The sequence below is a fragment of the Hermetia illucens genome, chromosome 3 (genome assembly GCF_905115235.1).
Source record: "Hermetia illucens chromosome 3, iHerIll2.2.curated.20191125, whole genome shotgun sequence".
NCBI lineage: Eukaryota > Metazoa > Arthropoda > Insecta > Diptera > Stratiomyidae > Hermetia > Hermetia illucens.
Window position 1 is genome coordinate 40,422,375 of NC_051851.1, and position 16,386 is coordinate 40,438,760.

General features: G+C 39.2%; 1 protein-coding gene across 3 annotated transcripts in view; it reads right to left on the bottom strand.

Annotated features, from left to right (window-relative positions):
* Positions 1–293: 293 nt before the first annotated feature.
* The window catches only part of LOC119651060, a 66,315-nt gene continuing 50,222 nt past the window's right edge, over positions 294–16,386 (bottom strand). For all 3 annotated transcript variants that reach the window (XM_038054391.1, XM_038054392.1, XM_038054390.1), the window contains exons 9-10: positions 884–997; positions 294–731 (exon numbers count right to left, since the gene is read on the bottom strand). In XM_038054391.1, coding sequence (XP_037910319.1) covers positions 615–731; positions 884–997 — 231 coding nt within the window. In that variant the 3' untranslated portion in view covers positions 294–614. The remainder of the gene's footprint in view (positions 732–883; positions 998–16,386) is intronic.

The window sequence follows — 16,386 nt, forward strand, 5'->3', positions numbered from 1 at the left end:
TTCCGACACCTACACATAAGATTACTGCAAATTGATGTCGGAATATACTCTACAAAGTCAATTACAGTCGCAGCACATGAACTTTTAAAGTATTTTGGACTATCCGAGCAAGAATGGTTAGGTTTGTGTATATAGTCAAAGTTCAAAAGAACACGGCTCAAACGAGTGTCTTCTAGTTCATTCAAACTAGTCACGAAATTTAGATTCATACTTACGAGCAAATATGAGCGCAACTTCCAATATAATCCAACTAAGAAATTAGCGCATCTCTATCAGCATCAATGAAGAAAATGTTTTGCTTTATTTAATGAAATTTTATTGCATTAAAATAAAAGCGATCATATCATACAAATTACTAAAACAATTCTAATGCTTCGTCTCATATTGTAATAAATATAAAAGGTCGTAGTAAAAATCATCATTGTCGTGATATTTTATAAAATGCAGAAAACAATAAACCTAGTCTTTTCTCCATGTTACAAATATAACTAAAATGTTGCCCAACTTGAAAACTATAATAGATAAATTTCCTTCACAATTTTGTACACTTCACATTATAGCATCATCGAAATATTCAGGTGGAAAGCTAGAAGGACACAAATGCGTGGTTAAGCTCATTTAACTTTTACGGAAATCTGATCAATCAATTCATCGATGCGTTGGCTGGTACCCTTGAATGTGTTTGGATGGGGCCCAATCATTTGTATGAATTGAGGTACATCGGGGGAGACCTAGGGTTGAAATAAACATTATTTTTATAATCTGAGTCAGTATTCTGAGTAATAATAAAGCGATATCAAAACGACAACTGAGCGTACTTTAGAAATCAAATAATCTCAAGATGGATCTAAGCATCCTTTCGGCGACCGCAACCGGTACTTACGTTAACAAATGCTGCTAAAGCCCTTAGTGTGCGGAACAAATGCTCTTCCGATGGTTTTGTATTGAAAAATTGCAGAATAGCCATTGTTAATTCTACAGCTACGTCATCGAATACCTGCAAAGAGGGGAAATGTTAGAATTAACCTCCATTGACGCATTAGTTTCTTTAAGAATTTCAACTCCGAAATTGGTGGAAATCAATACGAGTATATTCAAACAATGATACGATAACAAACAATAACTGGTCAATCAACAACTTGGGTTTTCAGCATTGAGTAACTCATTAAGGTAAAACTAACTAATTTATTGCCAGTGAATTAATTTTAGCAATGATTGATAAATATATGCCAACAATTACGAAGTGTTTGTTGAAGTTTTAGCGTAATTAGCAGGTTTGATTGTTCTTGGCGATCATCTTATCTTACTTGGCAATGTAAGGTGTGTACACTTTTGACGTTTCGTATGTTTATGGGTTTATTAATAGAATTAATTCAGAATATGACAATTTTGAATTTCTGTAATATTATATCTTGCCCTCTTATTTTTGTATAGCTACAAAGTTTTTTAGCATGATTTGATACGTTATTTCGGACGTTTTTCCTTAAGGGGATCATCCCGTGAGTCGAGTTGGAGAAATCGATTTTTTTTGCATGAATTGTATCTATATATAGTGGAGAATATGTGGGCAAAGGGATTTTCCGATATTCCGAGTCGTTCAGAAATTACAGTGTTAAACAGATGAGGAGTTTGCAGCCGCGGCTAGAGTACTCGATGAGAAAGAGCATCGAATCTTTTTTTACCTGTTAGTTTTTTACCTGAGCCTTATAAATTCGAACACAGGTAAAAATATAAAAAGATGGAAAACCAACCAATTGTCTAAACTTATTTACTGTTTGGAATAAAAAGGATAATCCAGTTTAGAGTGAGCACTGAAAGGCTTTCAAGCTATACTCAGTTATATTTTGTTGTAAGTATTGCGCTGTTTGTGTGTTCAGTGATTTTTTTAAATGGATCGTACGAAGGGAGGTCGCTTTAACGTTCAACGTCATGCTTGCACTAAAAAACGAGTATTTCATGGGAATCGATAAGTATCAAAGAAGAAAAAGGACTTCGCATCAACATCAGCAAAGAAACTTTTAGCAAGCATGAACATGAATGTTCCAACGCGACAAGTGTTGCATATTGTATTTTAGATTTTGCTGGAGTTTTCTCCGGTATTTCTGCAAATAATAAAATGCGTAGGCGGCTTAGATATGCAAAGAAGAATTACAAAGGCATTGGTGGAAAAGGGGCTGGAAAACTTACTGATAAGGTTATTAAGGGGGGGGGGGGAGTAAGGTATTTAATTTTTCTTTTCTTTTTTTTTATTTTCGAAATTCAATCCGTAATATCTGAAGAATATTGTGTTAAATTTTCAAGTCAATTGGAGCAAAATTGACGAAGTTATAAGTATTTTTATACCTGCCGGATTTTTGTACCTATACCCGAACCAACCCCAACGCCCCGACCCGAGCGCGCTATTGTTATGTATTTCACTCTCTATTAATGTAGTACCTTACCTCCCAGTTCCATCTATCGAAATTTCAAGGCAAGGACAAACGGGTTTATACCTGATCTGTATACTTTGTCAGTGTGGTGTACAAAATTCAGTTAGCAGAAAATATCCTATCGAGTAGACGTATCCACGTGATCTTATTTTCGCATAATTTCACCTCCGTTTTCATTCATTTTTGTTGCTAAATTATTACAAAAATGCCCAAAAAAATTGGAAGATCTGATAGACAATCAACTGGTTCGAGATTATATCGACCCAAAAAAATTTTACCTCCCCACAAACGGAAAAGCGAAGACATTACGACAAGAAGCGCGTCAGCTAAAAAAATAAAAATGACCGTTGAAGATCAAATTAGGGAGGATCTTGAACGACATTATAGGGTAATTGATTTTTTATTGGTCTTTGCAACAATTGCTACGCTAGTGAAGTGTGTGAAGTGTGATGGAAAAGTAAATTTTCATTCGACTAAGAAAGAAGGTCTTGGATTTCACATCAAAGTGTCGTGCGAAAGTTGTAAACAAATTACAAACGTTCCGTCTAGTGCTCGAATAAACTCTGGTATTTACGAAGTGAATTATCGGTTTGTCTTCGTGATGAGGATATTAGGTCTTGGATTAGTTGGCTGTGATAAGTTCTGCGGCTTGATGGATTTGTCTAGTTCATTTTTATTAAGACCGACTTACAATAATTACGTGACGAAAATGTGCTCGACTATAAGAGAAGTTGCGAATCGGTTTTTTTCATCTGCTACAAAAGAAGAAAGAGCAGCAACAGCCGAAGAAAAAAAAACTGAAGATGCCGACGAACTCAGTGTATCAGGCGACGGAACATGGAAAAAAAGAGGCTACTCATCTTTATTCGGCGTCACCTCGCTAATCGGTTACTTTACTGGTAAAGTGCTTGACATTCTCGTCAAAAGTTCATACTGCCACGAATGTAAAATTTGGGAACACAAATTGAACTCTGCCGAATACGAAGAATGGCATGAAGCTCATGTAGATACTGGAAACTGTCAGGCAAATCATACTGGTGCATCTGGAAATATGGAGGTCGAAGCGATAAAAACAATGTTTCAACGCTCGGTAAATAATGGTGTACGATATCGCAACTATATCGGCGACGGTGACTCCAAAGCTTACTCCGGGTTAGTGAATTCTAAACCTTATGGTGATGATTTTTCAATAGTAAAAAAAGAATGTGTAGGGCATGTTCAAAAAAGAATGGGCACTCGTCTACGTGAAATAGTCAAAAAGACCGTTGTAGATACCGAAACTAAGGTTGGAAAGAAAATCAAAAGAAAGAGTCTGTCTGGTGAAGGGAAGCTTACGGCCAAAATTATCGATAAATTGACGGTATACTACGGATTGGCTATCAGACGTCACTCTGATTCCGTAGAAAATATGAAGAACGCTATCTGGGCAACGTTCTTTCACTACAGTTCGACGGACGAGAATCCACAGCACGAAAAATGCCCGAGCGGCGCGGACTCCTGGTACGAATGGCAAAAAGCTGCAGCTGCTAATGCATTGGATTCGTTCAAACACACGTATTGTGCTCTTCCCAAGGATGTTTTGGATGCAATCAAGCCTATCTACGAAGATCTGAGCAAAGATGCCCTCCTGGAACGATGTGTCGGAGGCTGCACGCAGAACAACAATGAGAGTTTGAACCAACTTATTTGGAAAATCTCACCGAAGCACTTGAGTGGAACCTCTGTCGTCGTTGAAATTGCAGCTTATGTGGCAGCCAGTGTCTTCAATGAAGGTTCGTTTGCTTTACTCACCTTCATGCAAGACATGGAAATCAGTTGTGGATCAAGCGCTCATGACTGGGCGCGATCCACTAACTCCATACGCATAAGCCGAGCAGAGCAGGAAGCTGAACGACAAACCAAAAAAGGCAGGATTCTTCGTAGGCAGGAGCAAAAAGATGCATTAGACATCATCGATGATAGCAACATCCTTTATGGACCTGGCATTGATGACTCAGTGTGAGGTATGTCGATAAAATTCGCTTATAAACGTTTTAACTAGATTTTTTTATGATTAAAACTTTAAAGCGTTTTTCCCACAACTCACGTTTTCAAAGTCGGTGCCCCTGATAACTCCAAAACTACTGCACCGATCCTTTTGAAATTTTAAACACTATTTCTGTACATCATTTACGAGGTAACGCTGTCGAGTTTTTTTTTTTTATTCATAATTTTGATTTTGCAATAACAAATTAGCCGATTTTTTTCCACAAAATTGTGTTTTTCACTTTAAAGTGTTCGAAAAAATGAAAAAAATTTGGGAAAAAAAAACTCGACAGCGTTACCTGGGGAAAACTATTATCTAACGAATGAACTTTGATTTTTTGATTTCAGATGATCCAGCACCAAGTTATGAGGGGCACCGCAATTCAACTTTTTTTCGAGACACGTCCGAACAATTGCTGCCATTGCCGTATTTTTTAATATTTCTTTGTAAAAATTTGATGAAACATTCTTCGAATGTCATACTTTAATGTACCATTGGTTGAGTAAATAAATTTTAACTGTGTCGTTAGAAAAAAAATCACAAAAACATGGCTTTTTTTGTACGATTTGACCTTACCCCGCCCCCCCCCCTTAAAGACCACACTACATTTTTTGGGCTAGCTATTCGTCGACACGCAAATTCGATAGAAGGAATGAAGCAAGAAATTTGGGCAACTTTCTTCCATAAATGTTCTACAGACGAAAATCATCAGCATCAAAATTGTCGAGCAGGCGAGGAGAGTTGGTGCAAATGACACAAAGCGGAAGCTAAAGGAGAACTGGATAGTTTCCATCACAAGAAGGCACCTTTGACTGAAGAAGTTCAAACAGTCATCAAATCAATCTACGAAGATTTGTCACGAGATGATCTCTTGAACAGATGTTTAGGAGCAGAGACCCAGAATAACAATGAGCCGTTAAATGCATTGATCTGGACTTTCGCTCCAAAACACCTTCATTCTGGGGTCAAGGTCGTAGAAATAGCCACTTTTCTGGCTGTAATTATTTTCAATGAAGGATTCATTGGCTTGTAGTTGGATTCATGGCATTCTCAAAATCCTAGTGACAATGGGATGTCAAGTTGGTCACATGTGTCAGGTTTATGCCGGCGGTCCGAACGACGATCGACTGACCTCGCTAAAAGAGCCAGAATTGAAACCAGAGAGCAACAATCGGCCTTACAAGACTTTTTTGAAAAAACGGAGGGTGCTCTCTATGGACCAGGTATAGCAGATTAATGGTGAGTTAAAATTGTACTGTTGATAATCACATTTAAATTTTCAAATGCGTTTTTTTCGAAACTGCATCTTGAAAATCGGCTGCCACCATAGCTCAAAATCTATCCAACCAAATTCTTTGAAATTTTCACGACTTCACGATAATTGCAATCGGACGGGTCGTTTTTTTTATTCATAAAAAAAGCCGTGAAAAAACACGAAAATCCAAAAAATTCAGTTTAAAAGCCCACCAAAAATTTACCTTTCAATATTTTCTAATTATCCTAGTTTGCGGACCGTGGAATATTGTCCACATTAAAATGCCGTTTAGTTTTTTTCCTCAGAAGAACACAGCGCCCTCCAGCGTGGCAGCAGAAAAACACCTTTTTTTGGAGATGGGTGCATAAATTGACACGTATTCCGAAAACTAGCTACGATATCAAGCTAAAAAATTTATCACATATACTAGAGACATCATTAAACATATGGTGAGAAAATCACGTTTTTATCTTTATCCAGTCCTCCAAAATAATTTTTCAAAAAACACACGGGATGGGACAACCGTAGCTCTAAGCATTCTGAGTTTATATACGAGGGGGGACCCATAAGTTCCGAGAATTACACTGTGGCGGGGAAGGACCACATGTCCGTTAGTGTTACGTCACCTGCGTCAGTGTGTGAAGTTGTGTCGCTGCGAATGCATCGGTTCGCCTATGACAGTTTTTTTAGTAAAACAACTTTTTACATTTCGGCGAAAATGTAATGGCAGATTGTCGAGAACAACGCGCGGCTGTGAAATTTTGTTTCCTGTTGGGGGAATCGGCCGCGGAAACTATTGTAATGCTTAAGACTGCTTATGGGGATGCTGCCGCAAGTAAAACCATAGTTTACGATTGGTTTTCTCGTTTTAAAAATGGAGAAATGTCTATTGCAGACCAACTTCGTTCAGGACACCCCTCAACGTCAACAACTGATGAAAACGTCGACAAAATCAATTCCTTTGTTCGTGAAACCCGTCGCCGAACCATTGATCAACTCTCTGAGATTTTGGGAATGTCATGGAGTTCAATTCAGACAATTTTATCCGCGTTTGCCATTGTGGAGAAGGAGAAACAAAAATCGCTGGAAGGCTTAAAGGACATCCCGATGAGTGAATTTAAAAAATGTTTTGAACAATGGAAGAATCGTTTGGAGAAGTGCGTTGCAGTCAAAGGCGAATACTTTGAAGGTGATCAAAATTTGGTGTAAAAACATTGAGAAATAAAGAAGTTATGACGAAATTCTCGTTTTTTTGGGTCCCCCCTCGTATGATGACCATTGTACTACCCCCGCAAGCATTAATTTAGACGCTTTGCTGACTGAAGATCATGTGCCGGTCTCAGGATCAGATTTTTTCACCCAGATTTTCATCTGACAGCAGCAGTTCAAATTTCTCTATTCGGCATATACTCATATAGTGTAGACTTAACACTGAATCGTTTGATGTTCTAATCGCAAATCCTATTCTCACCTCCACGCTGATAGCACATGAACATTACAAAGCAGCAGATGGGAGAGGGTGAATGGCGAATTCTCTACACCATAAAAAAAGAGATTAGCCCACAGATACCTCTAATTGGTTGCTGTGGAATAGCTTGACAAACTTTTCACAATATAGTAGGAAGGTGGACATCAGTGGCTTCTCCAAGTTGCTGCCAACCCCTAAGACCATGACTCCTGTATTTACGAGGGATGGCAGCTCCCTGACCCTTAAATTCGAGATTTCTTTAAGATCCTTAAAGAATGGTTTACTTAGTGTAACCTTAGCTTGCTTCTAGATAGAGCTAGACAATCGCAAAGGAAGTGGCTGAGGGTTTCTAAATCCCCTCCGTAAGTTCGGCAATGCAAACTGTAGGGTATGCCGAGTCTGATAGTTTGGTCCTATATAGGCCAGTGCGGCGTAACCATGTATGTATTTGCACGCATCTCGCACAAGGATTCTTGCGATCGGGTCTTGTTATAGACCTTGACTTGACAAGGCGGTGAACCTTCGTCATCTAAATTCAGCGGGTACTAAATAGTGCGAGTAGATTCCGTCCCTGAGAGTTGCCCGCGGGCCGAAGTGCCAGTGCCACCGAGAGACTGCCAAAAGCAGAGCCCACTTCCCTCTATGTTCATATGACCAGGAACCCAGAAGAGGGTGACTTTGAGCACGCCGCCCAAACTGTTCAGAACGTGACTGTTCCATCAGCCTGGACAATGTCGCCACTAAATACAAAACCTTAATGATCGCTTAGCTGTCGGCCAGAATGGCTATGTTACGCTTGGACTCGGCTCATACCTCAGCCATCGACAGGCTTTCAGTATTCCCAGTACTACCACCTGGAATACAACCCCGCACCGACTCCGTAGATTATCTTTAATCCGTCGGTGAAGAATAGTAAATCATAACCTTACAAACGTCACCGGTCCTCCACTCTTTCCTGGTTGGAAATATACAGTGCTGAGCAAAAAAATCCGATCAAGAGTAGTAATAATTACCTTATTTCATAAAAAATATAGCACACGACAAATACCGGTCGTTGTGGGTTTTAATCAGTCCTCTGTAGCTGACTTTTTTAAAAAAATTCCGAGCCACTGGGTGCACTGCCCGGAAACAGGGTTCTGGAAGGACGAGAAAGACTACATCAGCCCAAGACGGACTGATGCGGAAATTCTGTCTGCGGGATCGGTTCAAAAGTTCATCGGACATTAAAAAAGAGGTTAAGGATTCCATTGGGACAGAAATTGATGCATCAACGGTTTTTCGGAGGTTCAGAGAGGGCGGATTTCATGGCCGACGTCTCGTAAAGAACACTTTTTTAAATGGAAGAATGCGGAAGCAACGCTATTTAAAGGAAAAGGACCACGAAAATTGGACCCTGAAATAATGGCAAAGTGTAATATTCTCCGACGAATCCCAATTTAATATTTTTGGGTCGGATGGGATCCACCACGTATGGAGAAGATCAGGTCAGCAATTCAGTGAGAGTGCATTCAGATCACAGTACACGAGCGGGTGAGCAGGATGATCTGGGGCTGCTTTTCGTTTTATGGTGTGAAAAGACTCATTAATTGATGAAACGGTCAATGGTGCAGCCTATAAACGAATCTTATAGGAGCATCTGATACCTTGTATTGAAGAGCAATATCAATATTTTAGTGGGGTCATCTTTCAAGATGATTCTGCGACCTTTCAGAGATCCCATATTGTAAGTAGTATTTTTTTTTTATTTTCTCCAACTGTTTTATAAGAAATATTGAAGGTTTTCCAATTATTTAACTTTTTTTCCTTTGGAGGTGCGCAAGTTTCAGGCCAAAAACTCAGTAGAGCAGCTAACTTGGCCCGGGAACGGCACGGATTTAAACCCCGTAGAAAACTTGTGGGCACTAATGGAGAAAAAGGTAGCTGCACAGAAGCCGAAAAGCCGACATGAGCTTGATTTAAGGGATCATTCCATGTGTCGGATCCGCGAAATCGAATTATTTTTTGGGCATCAATTGTATCTAGATAGCGTGCACAATGTATGGGCAAAGTAATTTTTTGATACTCGGAGTAGTTCGGAAATTACAGTGTTAAACACGTGACAAGCCACATGCCAGATTTATGTCGATCGCCGTAATAAAGCTTGGACGCTTGGACTCGGCTCATACCCAAGCCATTGACAGGCAGTATCCTCAGTACTACCACCTAGAATGCACCCCCGCCCCGACTCGCGACTCACTGAAATTCACTTTACCTCCCCCCACGACTACCCGAAATACCTGCACTCCTCCGTTGTTCTCCACCAACTGCTCTTGGGACGACCCAATCGTCGACCATCCTGAGAGAGTGGATTTCACTGTGTGACGTAGCCAGCAATGCAACTGCCATCCTTCCTTAATGTGTGGCCTATCCATTGCCACTTCTGCCTTTTGATCACATCGCCTACGAGTGGCAGGCTTGTGCGCTGACCAAGTTCTTTGTTTGAAATAGTATCAGGCCAGCGTACTCCGTAAGTTCGGAGCTTTCGAGTGACAATGGTGGTCACTTTCCGTGTGCTACTCAGCAACATAGAAAGAATACCAACACGGAACAGTCTCCACTTGATCTTCATGTTGAGATAACTGCATTTCCAGAATTTGTGCAAGGCAACGAAAGCGAATCCAGCGTTGTTAATATGTTGTGCGACATCCAGTGCGGTGCCACTGTTGGCCGAAACCACGCTTCCTACATATACGTCTTTGGCGCTCTGAACATTAACGCAGATGAAGAGAGTCCGATAATCCGTCAGATTAAGAACCTTGGTATTCTTGGTGTTTATTTTCAGTCTAACTCTACTTCATTTTCTTTTCAAATCCAAAGCCATTTGGCCAAGGTTCATAACCCGGTGAGAGAGGGCAAACAGATGTTACCGTCGTAGTCGAGATTTTTGAAGAAAGATGTCATCGTCCATTCAAGTTGTCTACATCTTCCGGACAGGGCAGAATGAAGAACGTCACTGATAATAAGAAGAAATAATATCGGTGACTTGGCTGACTCCGCTTTGGACCTCAAATTCCTCTGAGATTTTACTCGCAATCATATATCTCTCTGATAATAGCTATTAGAATCTAATTAAAATAAAATACAATTGATTTTTCCTAAAATGGGATATATTATTTATTAGTATATACGTATTTCCGGCACAAGTTGTACCCTTCTTCTGCACCTGATCAACTAAGATATTATTCCTAGATTACTTAATAATTTATCGTAGAGATACTACTATTGCCCGATGCCACCCTTGCCACCTCTTTCAAAAGCTTCGATTCACACGTTACCCGTGTCGTAGTTCAATCTGTTCCCTTCTGGTTCCCTTAGGAACGCCAAGCTCTCTTGTGCGTACAACTTCCTCCTGTTCCCACATTCCTTGATGACTTTTACGTTGTCTCATGTGATACTATGTCTCTCCTCAATCATGAACGGTGTTATCGTTAATTTCGGCGTTGTGCTCTTCTTGTTCTTTCTCCTGGCCGTTTTCGCTTCTCTCTCGTGCTCTCCCTAGCGTACCGAAACCAATCTTTTAACTTGCCCTATGTAGCACTTCTCACAATCCGGACATGTCACTTTATATGTCCAAATAGACTCATGTTTCAATTTACGGTCCTTGGGAGATTGCAGTCTGCTTTTAAGCTGGCAAATTCTACTCAATGGCACCATGTCGATGTTTAGCACTTTCATCGTTTTTATCAGTTTTGACGAAGCCGCAGAGTGTGTGACCCCTATTCTTCTTTCAAGTTATCAACGAGGGAAGTTATTCTTCTTATTTCTTGCCGTTTGGCCTTTTTGCAAATGAGTCTTTCAATAATCGACCGTTGGAAGCCATTCTTCACTTCCGAGTCGATTATATACTTCTTTTCTTTCCTATATCTTTCAACACTGAAGGATACGAAGTTCTAAACTATGCGCACAGTTCCAAAATTATCAGTGTGCTTTTGACGAGATGTTCTTTGATGCCTTGCAGGATTATTTTAACTATTATTACACCGATCATCGTCATCAACGACGCAACAACCGATATCTTGTGTAGGCCTGCGCCGACGTCCACCAATTCAATATCCCTAAAAGTTGTCTGGCGTCCTGGCCTACGCCTCGTCTTATTTTTCTACCATAGATATTGTCCTTATAGTCTTTTCGGGGTGGATCATCGTCATGCATACGGATCAAATGACCCACCCACCGTAAAATATTTAGCTGGATTTTATCCACAATCTGGCGGTTGTGATATCGCTCATAGATTTCGTCGTTATGTAAGCTACGGAGTCGTGCATCCTCATGTAGGGGACCAAAAATTCTCCAAAGGATTCTTCTCCCGAACGCGGCCAAGAGTTCGAAATTTTTCTTCCTAAGAACCCAAGTTTCCGAGGAATATATGAGATCATTGTGTTGTACAGTAAGAGCTTTGACCCTATGGTGAGACGTTTTGGGCGGAACAGCTTTTGTAAGCTGAAATAGGCTATGTTGGTTGCCAACAACCGTGCGCGGATTTCATTATTGTAGCTCTTATCGGTTTTGGTTTCCGACCCTATGTAGGATAAGTTATCAACGGTCTCCTATCTTTATTATTCTCTTTTGACCAGTGCAATTTGATGTTGTTGGTTGGTTGATTTTCGGTGCTGACGACAAGCTCTCTTTATATCAGCCTGCCTTTTTGACACTGTAGGAAAAATGATCGATTATCCAGACGAATAGCCCAATTAGATCAGTGGGCAAAAAGGCAGAGACAGTTCTTATCAACAACCACAACTGAGGAGATTATCGATATCCAATCCATGTTTATCGTTTACAAATGAATACGATACTGAGTTTCAAGGGATGCTTGGATACGTCTAGGAGAAAGTGCACGTTTACGTTGGTAACTGTGCGGTTGCAACTGCCTCGACCTTAAGTGTTAAGGAGTCCTAGCAATCCGAGTGCTTCGCCCATACATATATATTTCTTCATATACCAGTATATATATTGAACTCAGATCAAAATTTCCATCGTCCCTTCATTGCCCTTAAGCGGGTGGAAGTCTAAAAACTGCCTACATGGTTGATACAGATTCGTATTACCTTCATTTGAGACCGCCCAATCTCTTTTTAGCACGCACAATACTTTGAATTATTATTAATTAAAAACGATAAAAAATAAAGTTCACACCTTTGTATGTAATGTAATGGAGTCCCAAACGCATTTATCACATACAATGTCAGTCTATTGTTTTCAAAAGGAAGTAACGTGATTCGAGTAGCTTACTGGTATTTGAATTATAAACTATTCATGGTGGTGGCAGCATGTGTAAGTCGTTGGTGGGACCTTCATCAAAATAGTCCACCCATCGTTCCTATATGCCCATTCTGTCGCAAATCAGATTTCCCTCTTTGTCTCGGCAGGATAAGCATCAAAGTGTAGAAAGCTTCATCCTGCTGATTTGTTGGTAAAACTTCCGCAGTTGCTCTCTGCACTTTTCAAGTTCACAGACCTGCTGATTCTCCCAGGCTTCCTTTTTCCGCTTGTGAGGTCATTTCTCCACTCAACGGAGTTCGTAATAAGTCTCGGCATGTGCCCGCATTCCAAGTATGATTTTGGTATCACACCTGGGACAGACTTCGAGATTTCGTTCTAGTGCCTCGTAGCAGGTATGCTTCTCCGACTTTGCAGTCTCCTCTGTCGGGCCGTGAACGTTAATGAGGTTTATATTTCTAAATTCGCCCCGTAAGCCGCAAAGTGCATAGCCCGTCGCTTATGTTTTCAAAGTGTTTAGTCACTTCAATGTGGCCAGGCCCTTAAGTTTACCCTCGCATCATCTCGTGCAGTAATATAGGCTATAACATTAATTTCGTAGGAATCGGACCATTACAAAGTTATAATAGATCAAAGTTGTCCCTTTTTGCCAATTGGTTAAACATAACGAGCCACCTATAAATGGGACACATGTTCACTGAAATATTCTTACATAAGAAACACACAAAACCTTTCATACCTGAAGCGCCCAGCTTCCAGTTTCCCGACTTGTTTGGACCTTGTTATGGTAACCACTTTCTGTACGCGAATACTCACAGTGACATTCTCCGTCTCCAGTTAGCTCAGTACTTTTGTTTAATTCAGAAAGATTGTTTTTCTCCTAACATAAACATAAGCAAAACCTTATCGATGCCCCAATTAACAATGAAATTGGCCAGTGCGATCAAGACGAAACTTTTAGGATTCATCTCTACAAATTTCCAAAATGTTCGTTCAACTCTGAGAAAGAACAACTAATCAATCAAACAATCTGATCAGTCAACAAATTAGCTTTTGACATTGAGCAACACTCTAATCTATTACCATCGAATTAACCCCAGTAATGGTAGGTAAATATATGCCAACAATTATGAAGTATTTGTTGAAATTTTAGCTTAATTAGCAGCTTTGATTGGGGTCGATAATAATATTATCTTACTTGGAAAGGTAAGGTGTGGATATTTCTAATATTTCATTTGTGGGGAGTTGATTCATAGAATTAGTTCAAAATAAGAATGTCAAATTCAAAAAGTGTAGCAGGATATCAAATTTACTTCATAGAAAATATTTTTAGCATTACTGATAATTGAAATGTGACTTGGTGTACTTTTTGTTGTGCCTTTGTCGACAAATTATTTTATTTGGTTAAACTTCCAAAAATAGCATCTGTACTAAAAGAAGATTATTTACCATATCCATAAATAGGTATTGTAAACTAGGTGGGACGAAGAAAATTAAAGCGATCCTACAGTAGTGATTGTTGAAGAGTTCACACGGCCCTCCCAACTAATAGACGTCAAATAGTCTCCAAAGTTGCTAATGAAGGTTTCATTGTAACGCATGGATGGTAATAGTATTGTCGTTTTTTTTCATATGCTGCTTACTTCATCCTTGCTTTAATTATTTTTTCCACAGGATTTTGATATAATTGTTCGGAACAAAGGCGGTGGATGAAAGATTCGTAGAAGTTCGTTATTAATGTCATCACTTACATACATAGTATGCTGGATGATGCATTAAAGTTAGTTTAACAATGTTAATTATTCAGGTGTAGCTAAACTCTTTCAATGCGATTCGACACTGTGTAGTGCTTGCTCATGTTTTGCAAAGAAGATCTGACAAGAGAGTGCAGTTGATATATATTATTTCCTGTTTTTCTTCCGTTTTAACACTCCAACATTTTTTCCCAATTGCTCCTATCAATTTGATAATTCCCATTCCGACATTAATTAATATCCAACATTTAACATTTAAAATGATTAATTTTTCTTATTTTTTTTTTTCAAAGAAAAAACCTAACAATTGGTAGCTTTCTCCTAAATCCAAAAATTCCTTGTCATTTGAACACCTACTAAGGTGATGTTTCGCGAAAGTCTACTTTGCATGCATAGGAAACCCCCTTTGCAGCATAAACCGAAGCGAAACTAATATTTGGCAATATCACGTTTTCCTGACTGAAATGTCCGCAAATTCGAACAGGTAACCTTGCTTGTGGTCACTTCTCCGTCTGATCGCAAAAACGATTGAAGTGAAGTGAAACGACTCACTACGGAAGCTGGCAGTTCGAAAACAATGTGAAATCATTCGCAACTTGGGACTTGAAAGCGACCATAGCGAATATGTTGGCATTTATTGACTAGAACAGCAGTATATTTCAATGTGTTGTGCCTTAATTTTTTACCAAACGCCATCTTAGGCATAGAAAGGATAATCTTTAAAACCATTACAACGTAAAGGACTATGGAATGTAACAGTAATTCTGAAATTGGTAATTGTCCTTCTTTTGGGAAAATAAATATGTTTTCTAATCCTGGTTTTGACATCGCTAATTATCGCCACATATGATTCGAGGAACAGAATCATCTTGGAAAATCATTTGATCCATATGCGAAATAGCTATTCGAAGACAGGTATCAAATCTGCTTCGAAAATGTTTACACAACAACCTTGATCGCCCGTGCTATCATCTTGCAACATTTACGAGTTGTACTATATTACGTATTATTAGAGTATAAGAAAAGATGATTTTTAGTCTTATTTGACGCGATGAAATTATCATCAAAGTAACATGACGGCGTATAATATCAGATGTTGCTTTGAGGCAAAATTTCAACTCCTTAAGGGAGAAAACCACATTTAGAAGGCTTATTTTCACATATTTTTGGTTTTTTTAATAGGAAGAATTAATTTGAATTCAGTCAAATTTGGGAATATAGAGGCATATTTCAAATTTTTTTGAAGAATTTTTCAGAATAGTTTAAGCCAAAAATGGCATAGTTGGGCGACATTAATCCGCTTGCGGCCGCAACAAGAGTTATCCTATTGCGAGACATGTAGCGACTCCATTTTCAAGGTTTGCACATATCATACCTCCAAATTTCTTAATTATCGGTTTATTACATTTTCAGTTAGAATTGTCGCAAATGTGAAAAGAGTCATTTTGAGAAAAACGCGTTTGAATTTTTTTTAAAATCGTCTTTCGGTAATAAGGCCATTTCTCACTGTTAACTTTGAACTAAATAGAGTTACAACAAACACAAATGCAGGCGCTGCTTACATAATGCTACCAGAGTACGTAAGAATATTCCAGTGTGATCAAACCTGAGCTTGTCCCCGATAATCGTTCCGTTCTACGCTCCATTTTTAAGTTAACGATCCACGCAATGAAAAAACGCGATTCTGAAAACCTCATAATGAGGTTCAATCTCCCAAGTACCTCCGCAATCTCTTCAATATGGGTTCGATGAAAATTTGCCTATTACCTTGGAGAACGTGAGGGAATCCAATGAACAATCGGTTAGATGGGAAGAAAACGATTGGATGTCGGAGTGCCGTAATTGAACGAAAAGATATCTCAGTATAAGAAGCTACAGAATGGCATTAAACTTTTTCAGCCAACTGCATATTCAATTCTACCAATTTATATGTTGGACCATGAAGAAAATGCTGTGAAATATTAGGTCTGACAAAAGTACTGAATAATCAAATTAATAATTTCGAACGCAAAAGTTCCCATACTACGCCCAGAAAGAGAAAAATTAATCTGGAGAGATTCAAAACCCGTGGATTTCATTGACGCCTTCAAAATATAGTCATAATAATGCATAAAATTTCCAAACTAGCGAATGTGATCAGTAAATCGGAGATTGATGGGATCTGTCAGGATCAGCAAACTATTAAATGTTTTTTG